The sequence below is a fragment of the Arctopsyche grandis genome, chromosome 12, assembly GCF_051622035.1.
Source record: "Arctopsyche grandis isolate Sample6627 chromosome 12, ASM5162203v2, whole genome shotgun sequence".
In the NCBI taxonomy this organism is placed as follows: Eukaryota; Metazoa; Arthropoda; class Insecta; order Trichoptera; family Hydropsychidae; genus Arctopsyche; species Arctopsyche grandis.
Genome location: NC_135366.1, coordinates 3,822,100 through 3,834,314, shown reverse-complemented (window position 1 = coordinate 3,834,314; position 12,215 = coordinate 3,822,100). Strand labels below are relative to the sequence as shown.

At 38.2% G+C, this 12,215-nt stretch overlaps 2 protein-coding genes across 2 annotated transcripts in view; both read left to right on the top strand.

Moving 5' to 3' along the window:
* Positions 1-12,215, top strand: part of mip40 (Myb-interacting protein 40) — a 237,704-nt gene that overhangs the window by 212,438 nt on the left and 13,051 nt on the right. The window lies entirely within an intron of this gene.
* Positions 2,517-4,530, top strand: LOC143919801 (uncharacterized). Its single transcript, XM_077442334.1, has 3 exons — positions 2,517-2,722; positions 2,801-3,133; positions 3,940-4,530. Exons 1-3 carry the CDS (start codon positions 2,609-2,611, stop codon positions 4,384-4,386), a joined length of 894 nt encoding a protein of 297 aa, XP_077298460.1. The 5' UTR covers positions 2,517-2,608; the 3' UTR covers positions 4,387-4,530.

Sequence of the window (12,215 nt, the reverse complement as noted above, 5' to 3'; positions counted from 1 at the left end):
TTTTGAGTTACCAGAACGGAGACTAACCAATCATTACTAAGTTTGACCAACTGAATTCGAATATGATATTGATTTTTGTTGGTGGGTGATCGTTTACGAGATATGAGCGTTTAAAAAAATCCGCGATTTTTAGTTTTTTGGCTTTTGCGGTCTTTAACTCAAAATTTAGGATTGTTACGCTCAAAGTGAGTATTGTAATTTATTTGGCAATTTTTTAGTAGTCGTATTTTAGTAGTAGTAGTCCGACCTCTGTGAGGTGGATTACATGCCTTCTCGCTTGCACCCAAAATATTAGTTTAAGTTATTTGAGTTAAAGACCGCAAAAGCCAAAAAACTGTAAAAATCGCGGATTTTTTTAAACGCTCATATCTCGTAAACGATCACCCACCAACAAAAATCAATATCATATTCGAATTCAGTGGGTCAAACTTAGTAAAGATTGGTTAGTCTCCGCTCTCGTATTTTTTTTTGTTGCTCAGTGTTATTGGTCACAAAGCGCTCGTCCAAAATTTTATTTACTTTTTTTTTTTTTTTTTATTTAATTTACTCCAAGAAGGCCTAACAGGTAAATCCAATGCGCCTTCCTGGCCAAAGACAATTATATAAACATATATGTACACCATCCATATATACACAAATACTTACACGTATACACAAATACACATACATACATACATAAATATAAAAATACACATATACATATACATACATACACACCTACATATATATATATATATATTCACATATACATACGTATATATATATATATATATATATATATATATATATATATATATATATATATATATATATATATATATATATATATATATATATGTATGTATATATATATATATATATATATATATATATATATATATATATATATATATATATATACACAAACACAAATAAAGATAAATTACTCATATATATAAAAATAAAAAATAGCATACATATATAAATAAAGATAAAACCAACATACATACACATTATGCTAAATAATAAAATTACAAAATGAAAACAACATGTGTAAATATGTATGTATGTAGCTAGAAGTCATTTAAAATATGCTGCCTGACAGAACTGTATGATGCAGTAAAAACATCAAGGCTCCCAGAAAGTGGATTAAATAGTCGAATGGCTCTTGAAAGGGGTGAGTCATCAAGCACATTAGTTCTGGCCCGAATAGGCAGGAATAAAGTTCTGGAGCGAGATTCTCTCAGTTTCTCAGGTACCCTAAGTTTAAGATTACACAGAACTTCAGGAAGATGACATTCACCCCATAGAATTTTTAGAAAAAGCTTACCAAGATGATTGTTTCTAAAATATATTAATCTTGTAACGCGACGTCCTTCTGAGTGTCCCGTCAGTTGGTAGCGGTATTAATAGTTAGGGTGGTACTCGTGACACCCAGCCGCCAAAAGGCGATGGTCCCTTCGACCGCACCGAGAGCGAGTCTCTCGCACTCCGATCTTCAACGGGGACAGACGTCCCCAACATCGTCCCTCCCGAGCACGTTCCCATCGCGAACGGGCCCAGAGATCCGCCATATTGTTGAAGAACTGCGGGACGGTTGAGTGTATCATCACTCCCTTCCCTGAGTTCCAACAGTTCGTCACCTGTATCTCCACGCAGCTTCCTAAGAAGCATCAGCCGCTGGAAGACCGACCAGGTGACCCGAGAGCCAGCTTCACAACAGCTGCGCGGCAGCTGCTGTGAAGCTGGCGAGAAATAGACGAGACGAAGATTATAATCAGGAACTTCACGACTACTATAAGACATCCCAAGTTAGCCATTTCTGTTCCCTTTGACCCCCACCACGGAACGAACGCACCTGAAAGGACGAACAAACGTATCCCTGTACGACAGTAACTCTCCCAGTGAGAGAGTTGTATTCCCGCGTAAATACGTTTGTCACAGTTTTACAATAGTTAAAAATAGTGGCCTGTAATAAGTTTATTCTGCTTTGCCCAGATTCTCGACATATCGAATTGAAAGTAGTGATAGCAATTTGTGAATTACATCAAACTGAAATAGTGTTTTTGGAACTGAAAATTGGACATCTGCCACTTTCAAATATAACTGCTCATGTATGTAATACTTTTTAAACATGAAGGCAGATGCTATCCTATAATATATTAATCTTAAATCCTAATTCTTATAATCTTCTTATGTACTGTATCTACAAATAGCCAATAATTCGTCGATACTGTATGTACAAATAGTCAATAATTCGTCGATACTGTATGTACAAATGGTTCGGTGATTACTGGTCACAAATTGCTCGTCACAAAGTCACTAAAATCTCTATAACGGAACATCTGGCAGCCGAAAAGTCTATTTTACTAACGATAACTATCATAGTAACGAGAACTTGATTGCCAAATATTGTGTATTCGCGATTTTTATGGCAAAAATTGTCTTTGTGACCACCCCAATGTGACGAATAGTCCAATTACCTGTACAAATAGCCACATCCTAATCCAATTACCATGGTAGGCGTGGGCCTGCATGAGCATTATTTATTAAATGACGATTGGCACCCGTGCCTGTCATTTCTGCTGCTGTCAAATGCTGTCTAAAGCTAAACATTCTGATTTAGGCAATGGAGTGTCGGCTCTGCATGAGTTTAGTTCCTACTGAATCGTCTGTTCTTATCTATGAAAATCCAGTTTCTTTGGAATTGCAGGAACGCATCTGGAGCTGCTGTCGGTTACAGGTTACAGTTGCTTTTATTAAAGGCCTCTATTTTAGTTTACATTATGTTTCATTATTTTAACCAATATTTCCCCTGCAGTTGACAAAACACGATACACTTCCCGATTCAATATGCTCGTTGTGCAACTCCAAGGTAGAATCCTTAATGGATTTTAAAAATATCTGTAGGCAGAATGACGTAAAGGCCAGAAAGAAAATGCCCAAATGTTTGGATATAAAAGTAGAAGAAATCTTACTTGACAATTTAGTATGGGAAGACGAGCGTTTCGATACTGATTCACATTTAAAGAAATTCCCGAATGATGATTATCAAAAACAATCTGGTAATTCAAATCGAGGGGAGAAAAGTATAAACATCGACAAATTTTCATCTCGCAAAGGACAAGAAAATACTGCAGGAAATTGTTCAGTGGTAATTTGTTCATATTCATATTACTTAGTGTTTTTTTTTTTAATTTTATAATTTTATTTTATAATTTTCGGGTGTGACCAGTTTTAGGGTGTGACCAGTTTTAGTGTGACGGGTGATCACGTGTGACCGATCTAGAGCGACCGGTTGTCCTGTGACCAGTTCATATTTGACTAGTAATCACCGAACCCATCCTGTCAAGCGTAGGCGGATCCAGAAAGTGGTCAAGGAGGGTGCCATTTTGAAATTAAACATTAAAAAAATTTAAACCTATGTGATTTAACATTACGATATAAATAATAGGAGATATGATACTTACATTGTAGTAATTTTTTTAAAGAAAATATTATGGTGTAAAACCCCATTCAGGAAATATGAAAAATTTACAATTACAATATATATGAAATTAAATTCGTCCCAAGGGGGGCCATGGCACCCCCCTTGGATCCGCCTGTGCTGTCAAGCCTTCCTGGTATATAAATACATATGTATATCTATAACTATTTTTCGGCACGGAATAGGATGTAGCTAAAAATTTTTCTTGAATTGTCAAATTTGATCGAAATGGTGAAATAACCTCAGTTTCATTAGGTAATTTATTAATGGAAAAGCTGTTGCTAGGATTGAATTGTTAAATATTGAACTGTCATTTACAGTTAATTTGCTTCCCGTCTATCGGTCTGCAACATCCAGGAAAATTCCAGGGCTCATTAAATACTTTTTCAATTGAGGCTATGCCTCAGTCGTTTTTGGAATCTAAAACCATAATAAAAAAATGTGTTATAATCATATTATTAATTTTTTTACAGCCGTCGCTCACCGAAGAGGAAGGAGCGAATGATGACACTTCAAGTAGCGAAACAACGCCCTATTTTGATTTACCACCAACTCCTCCTTATTTACCGCCACCTTCTCCAGATATACCCCCATATGACAACACCTCGATGCCTTCGCCGCAATGTACTATCAAGAGAAAAAGATCTAAAATAACCGCAGTACCCCGATACATAGAAGAAACTATAAACACACTGAAAGAATTGAAAGAAAAAGTGGTGACAGACAAAAAAATAGAAGACGAGTTCGCCCACTTTGGAAAAAATTTAGCCTGCCAACTCAGGCAACTTCCAATAGTCGATGCGCTCGATTGTCAATCAGAAATATTTCTCTTGTTAAAGCAAAAACGAGAACTGAACAGCACGCGCCAAAACAATTGCCAAATTATCCTTTCATCAGACACAAATTCGTCATATACTTAAGTTTCAGAGAAACGTTTTTTACCTCCTGGGACAACCTTGTCGTTGTATATTCAGAAGCAGATTTGCTTCAGCGTTCAACTAACTGAGCACCGAGTAGAAAAAGTCACTTTGGAGAACGTTTTAAAAAGCATTGGTGATATATATGTATATATATATATATATATATATATATATATATATATATATATATATATATATATATATATATATATATATATATATATATATATATATATATATAGGATTAGTATGTATAAATATGACTTTAAAAATTGTATTACTTTTGAATATAAAAAATACTCGATTGTAAAATACTTAGTTATTGATTGCAAACCTGTATGAATCCCACCAACGATTCATTTGGAATTGTGAATTAATAATACATGTAGCCAGTAGCATAGCTCGGTTGTTAAGCTTCTGCTTAGCGTCGTGAGGTGCCGGGTTCGAACCCAGGGCCGGGCCTCGAGTGAAAATGAATTTTTCAGAGTATGCTGCTGGTTAGACCTGAATTCACGTTGACTCCAGGTTGATCAGAGTTTGGCTCGTTGGCACGTTGACTCCGTTTCCTATCAGAGTTTGGCAATTTTCTCTGATTTCATTGTTGAAACGGTTCCCGGTAAAAATTGGCCAAAATCCTTCCTATGTATACAATATGTCACCAATAATTTATGTTTGATTAATGTGCAATAAATAAGTTTGTGTACGATTTGATAGATGTCTCATTGATTTGCGAGTTTTTCAGTGTCTCGTAATTCAGTTAGTTATATAATGAAAAATGCTGCAATATTTGTAATTGGCCAGGAAGGCGCATTGGGGTTGCCTGTAATGCCTTCCTGGTATGTGTTGTCATAAAAAATAAAAAATAAAAAAATAAATATATATATATATATACACACTGTTTGCTACCAAATGTTTTCTCCAGCCCAGTTTCTGAGCATTTAGCACCATTTATTGAAAATTTTATTTCATTTTTCTATTGGTCTTTTATATTTACGGACCCAGAGGGTTCCGCGTATTGTTCAATTGTTGTAAATGCATTGTTAAAGGTTCGCCGAACGTTTTTTTTTTGGACTCTAGCTTTGTAAATAGAGCTAAACCGCCCCGATTCCTGGAAAAAGCACTATCCGCAGTCTACTAATAATGTATGCGTAAATAATAGGGTTCGGTGGTTTATTCCGCAAAAACCGATCACGGAACATCTGGCACCCAAAACTCCGTCAATCGAAAGCTATGCACGCGAAATATTGTACTAACGAGAACTCGAGTGCCAGATATTCCGTATTCGCGATTTTTGTGGCAACGATTGTCGTGCGCACGATCGCAATTTGCGCAATAATCCGTTTACCAAATAACAGGTTTAAAACACACTTAAATGCTATCAATTTACAGATATCACTATTATGTATATAGCTAAAGTAGGATCCGCGGTGAATGTTTTAATTCGCTCACTATATAAAGACAAATAATCTATCCATTGCGACAGCCTCGGTTCTGTTTGACAGTTGGTATCCGTAAATGTCATTCTTTAATTTGTTGTCAAAGCTTCAACGAGAAACCTTTCGAATGTGAAATCTGTTCAAAAGGCTTTGTTGAAAAATCAAACTTGACGGGTCACATGATACATCACACTGGGGAAAAGCCTTTCAAATGTGAGATCTGCTCCAAGTGTTTCTCCGACAAGGGTAGTATAGACATTTATAAGAGACGACACGTTGGAGAAAAACATTTCTCGTGTGAAATGTGTTTGTTCAGACCAAGCTTACCACAAACTTCACGACATCAGGTGGCGTCTTGATTGAGAACCCCTGGCGTACAGTGTTCAAAATCTTTTGTAACAAATTTTCAATTAACGACACACATGAAATATCGCACGGATGAAAAATGTTTCAAATGTGATATTTGTTCAAAGAGTTTCGTTGAAAAGGGGAGCTCAAACCGACATATAAGTTTTCACACTGGCGAAAAACCTTTCAAATGTGACATTTGTTCAAAATAGTGATTTGACGATACATATGAGATACCACACTGGAGAAAAACCTTTCAAATGTTCAGAATGTTTTATTATCAATAAATGCTGTGACACGACTTTGGCTATTTACTTGGATCCTCCACCCACCCCTACGCAACAATATGTATATATGTAGTTCGGTTAACTTTCCAAGTTGAAATATTATGAGTAATAAATATTTTTCATTTTAATTTCTTGTAAGTTCTGTCTTTGATAACGGCCTTGTTTATGATTTATGTTTGAAGCCAGCTTTTATATTCAACTTCCGATAATGATTATGAAGTTTAATGAAATTGTACAGTTGGCGTCAATGCATGTTCCTGTCAAAGTTCTGTCAAAGACTAGAACTAGAAAATTTGAACGATAATTCAATGGAGTGTCGTCTTTGTCTGAATTCTATGTTGACTGAAACTTCCATCTATATATATGAAAAATCACAACCCCTAGAATTACAGGAACGCATCTGGAACTGCTGTCACCTACAGGCCAGTTGCTCTTGTCTAAGTTGATGCCTTCAATTATATTCCCACGAAATAATTCAATCGATATTTCCATTACAGGTGGGAGAAAATGACGGACTCTCTCAGACAATATGCTCGTTGTGTGAATCCAACTTGAGGTTATTAGCAGATTTTAAAAAGATTTGCAGACAAAATGCCGAAGAGTCGAAACAGAAATCGACCCAATGTTTAGACATTAAAGTGGAGGAAGTCTTACTAGACGATTTAGTTTGGGAAGTGGAATGCATCAATGATGTTTCACTGACTTACAGTTCTCGCAATGATGAAGAAAAACCTTTCAAGTGTGAAGTTTGCTCAAAGTGTTTTTTAACGCAACAAACATTGACGAGGCACTCGAACGTTCATGCCGACTTAAAACCTTTCAAATGTGGCATTTGTTCGAAAAGTTTTCTTGAAAAGGGCAATTTTAACAGTCACGTGAAGAGTCACACTGGAGATAAACCTTTCAAATGCAATGTCTGTGCAAAATATTTTGCAAAAAACAACTATTTGAAGAAACACATGAATCGGCACACCGGGGAAAAACCGTACAAATGCGACATCTGCTCGAAATGTTTCGTCAAGAATTACGAATTAATAACGCATATGAAATATCACACTGGGGAGAAACTCTTCAAATGCGACGTCTGCTCGAAGTGTTTCGTCGAGAAAAAGAGATTTAATGTTCACATGAAAATTCACATTGAGGATAAACGTTTCAAGTGTGATATCTGCACAAAGTGTTTTGTGAGGGATTGTGAATTAGCAATGCATATGAAATACCACACCGGTGAAAAACTTTTCAAATGCGAAATTTGCTCGAAAGGCTTTGAAAAGAATTGTTATTTAACGGCGCATATGAAATATCACACCGAAGAAAAACCTTTCAAATGTGACATTTGTTCCAAATGTTTCGTCAAAAACAGTAAATTAAAAACCCATTTAAAATATCATACAGGGGAAAAACTGTTCAAATGCGAAATCTGTTCTAAAAGTTTTGTTGAAAAGAAGAATTTAAGTATACATATGTTGCGTCATACTAAGATAAACCAATAAATAGTAAAATCTGCAATAAATTGAAGAGTTGAACAACCCATATGAAAATGACGAAAAAATAATCATCTCAATAATATAAAGGAAACTTGAAGCTATTATAAACATCTACATATTCAATGCAAACAAAAATTTGACAATTTACAATTGATGAAATCGAAAATAACAACAATAATCATATGTATTTATACATATTACGTATTTAAAAAAAAAGTTATTATAAATGAGTATTTGTCTGATATGTCGAAAAAATAAAAAGACTATAGAGAATAATATTAAATTAATTATTTATGGATTTTTTTCTGCTGTATTTTTTTAATAAATCATTACTAACTACCCTCGATGTTCTTCTAGGGTTGCCAACACAGTAATTTTGACCCGGAAACTCCGGATTTGGCGGTCGATCTCCGGGGCTCAGGGTTTACAGACAAAATCTCCGGGTCTGTGGTCAAATCCTGTCATCTTGGCTTGCCATAAAGCAGTATTTTCTAAATCAAGGAGAAGATGAGTGTGATCCTTTTATCTGGAAAATAATTAAGTCACAGGAAAATGAAATGGAGAATGACATGACCACACCAATCTGAATTATACTTGTACTTCCTATCACATTTTCTTAATTTCATGTGTGAAACAATATTAATTTTAATTAATATTGCAACCGAATTAAGGTCTGTTCATACCTATCCAGCACGACCCGTATCCTGCAGGTGTCCTGCAAGTGCGGATGGTATTCTTAGGTACATTATATGGACGTATTCATACTCCATTCGCGCATGCGCATTTACGCATTCATGCGCGTCCATATAGAATGTACTAAAGAATACTGTCCGTACTTGCAGAATTCGGGTCGTGCTGAATAGGTATGAACAGACCTTTACACGATATTATGTTTCGATGCAAAGTAAAGTTATAATTTCAGCTTGAGGATAATTTCTTTGGGAGCAAAATTCGGGAATTATTGAAGCATCTCAGTCAAGCAGATCAGACAAAATTTACAGTACAAGCTAGAGAAGTATATGAAGGTGCCAATAGTTGCATACACAAATATTATGATTTTGAAAATAGTTGTTATAAATATTTAGCTGCATTAAATATTAAGAAAAATTATATGAAATACGACGAAGTTCTGAAAACTGCCTCTGTTTTGAAAATATAAATGAAGGAAGATCAATTATATGACGAAAGTAATATAATCGAACAACATATTCATAATATGCGTAATGATTATAACTGTCCAAGCACGGAGCGGATCTGGATGACAATTTTTAAAGCAGTCGAAAACGTAACTGAAATTAAAAAAATAGTATCAAAAGCTTTGTCCATCCCAATCAGCAATGCATTTGTTGAACGCATTTGTTCTATAATGCAATCCATTTGAAATAGATAGACAGAAATAGAATGCGCTTAAATGTAGTCAAGTCCGAATTGGCAATTCGGATTTATTTTGATATGGATTACGAAAGTCTTGGGCTTTTAAATGTCTGGGGCTATATCAGAAGTATGGGTCAAAACTGTCCAAATCTCGTATAAAATAGCATTTGCTGAGCAATGTTTGGGCAGTTTTCTGTACGGAAATTTTCCTGTACAACGAATTTTCGTGCGACAGGAGACCCACGCTAGTGATTTTCGTAGCGGCGGTTATCCTGGTAGTGATTCAAATTTGGGATGTAACCCATTTACCATTATGGTTAATGTTGCTAAATTATGAATTTGGTTGGTTCTTATTTGAGTAGGTGTCGAACCATTGACCATCGCTTGGCCAACAATTGTAGTGATGCCCCTATTTTCAAAAATTGCCAAAGCAAAAAAAAAAAAAATTTGAGACTCGCCAGCTCTAATAAACAATTTATAAATAACCCTGACGAATCATTTATATGCACACCAAAGTCCCATTGAGTTCCTTAACCGATCAATGCAACTAAGATTAATACTGTTGTGTAGGGGTGGGTTCAGGATCCAAATGAAAGACCAAAGTCGCTTCACAGCATTAATTCAACAATTCGGAAGGTCCACACATAACCACCGCTCACTCCAGAATAATCTGACCTACCGTATGTAACTCCTTATAAAGGACAAGTTGCCCATCACAGCTTCCCCGAACCATTAATGTGTCTATTACCTAGGAACTTATGTAAATATCTACCGTGGCGAGTCTTTTGTTTATGCATGCACTCGCCCAGGTCAGTGAGAACTCCAGCGTATCCTTTGTTCGGGCACTAATTAGCCTTATCCGGAGTCCCGTTAGCCTAATCCGGGGTCTCTATTGTTCACCCACGAACGCGCTTAGACAGTGGATACTCCCTTTAATGTTCCCACATTACAATACTTATCCCAATTGGCACTTTGCAAATGAAAATCCTTGGTTCTTCAGTTAAATTAAATCGATGATCAAAGAATATAATATTGTGGCGGCTCGCTTATACGACATGGTCGAGTTTGGTTGCCTTCCTGCGAGTGGGGACCAACCTGGCTGGGTTCGGAGAGCCGCTACTCACTCTGTCTTCAGCTGTCATATAATAAACACGTGCATTAACATGCCAGTCGTCTCATTCGTTCATCCTCCTGTAGGAATCTCGTCGTCGTCATCGTCATCGAAACATTCGAGAATATTCCGCAACAACAAACTACATTCCCGAAACCCAGACGATATGCACCTGCAGTCGTTATATTAAACTCAGGCGGAACGCCCCTACCAGTCGAGTGGAACCAAAACGGTCGAAACACGCCGCCACCATTAAAATACATCGAGCGGAAAGGCGCCAAGCATTCCAGAAAATTCGACGCCTCGACGAAAACAAAATTCCTCTCGTACGCGTCAATAACCACTTCCATCAAGCATTCCAGAAAATTCGACGCCTCGACGAAAACAAAATTCCTCTCGTACGCGTCAATAACCACTTCCATCAAGCATTCCAGAAAATTCGACGCCTCGACGAAAACAAAATTCCTCTCGTACGCGTCAATAACCACTTCCACCAAGCATTCCAGAAACCATATAAAAGGAGGTACAACCCAAACAACGCCAGTCGACCCACAACAGCAAGCGTCGACACACAGCACCAGACCAGTCGACCCACAGCAGCAAGCGTCGACATACAGCTCCTGACCAGCCACCACTACACTACGCGGACTTGGAAGATCAACCAGCCGGACGAGCCAGCAACACACTGCCGTATCCAGAGACCTTCCGTACATAGCTGAATGCTGAGCCAGCGACACTCTACCATATCCAGAGACCGCTGAACGACATACTTTTGCCCACAAATACCATACCTTTGTACAACCATAGGCAAACAATAAAACTTTATAAAACTAGCACAACAGTGTTTCGTTAGGCCGGGATACGGTCAACACACATGTAACCCGCCTACATTGGTACTAATCCGACGTGATCTACGCAACCTTCTGATCATCCAACAGCGCTGTCAACACATCGCTACCCCGCCTACATTGGTGACCCCATCTTTGAACCACACAACAGTGTTTCGTTAGGCCGGGATACGGTCAACACATCGTACCCCGCCTACATTGGTGACCCCATCTTTGAACTACGCAGCCTTCATAGCAGTCAACAGCGCAGTCAACATCGCAGCCCACAGCGCAGCCTACATAGCAGCCTACATCGCAGCCTTCATAGCAGTCAACACCGCAGTCAACACGGCAGCCCACAGTGCAGCCTCCACAACAACCAACAGCCGCCACGACAGCAGTCAACAGCGCAGTCCACATTGCAGCCCAGATCGCAGCCTACATAGCAGCCCACACCGCAGCCTACATAGCAGCCCACACCGCAGCCTACATAGCAGCCCACAGCGCAGCCTACATAGCAGCCCACATCGCAGCCTACATAGCAGCCCACAGCGCAGCCTACATAGCAGCCCACATCGCAGCCTACATAGCAGCCTACATAGCAACCGCAGACTTCATGCAACCGCAGACTTCATGCAACCGCAGCCTTCAACGCAGTCTACAACGCAACCCTCAACGCAGACTTCAAACGCAGTCCGCTACATGTTCCCACAACTAGTGACCATGTCAAACAACTCCGCAGCTTTCGCCACAACAAGACGCAACCCGGAGACAACAACCAAATGGATCCACTACTGTTGATCCGCCAGCACCGCTCATCACACCTTCGATGATTCATCACCTCGATGAGCCCATGCAGGACGCCGCAGCCTGCACAACAGCACCGTCCAGACCGACACAAACCTTCACTACCATTGTAACGACCGCAACAGTAACATGGTGTGAAAGTACATATGGAC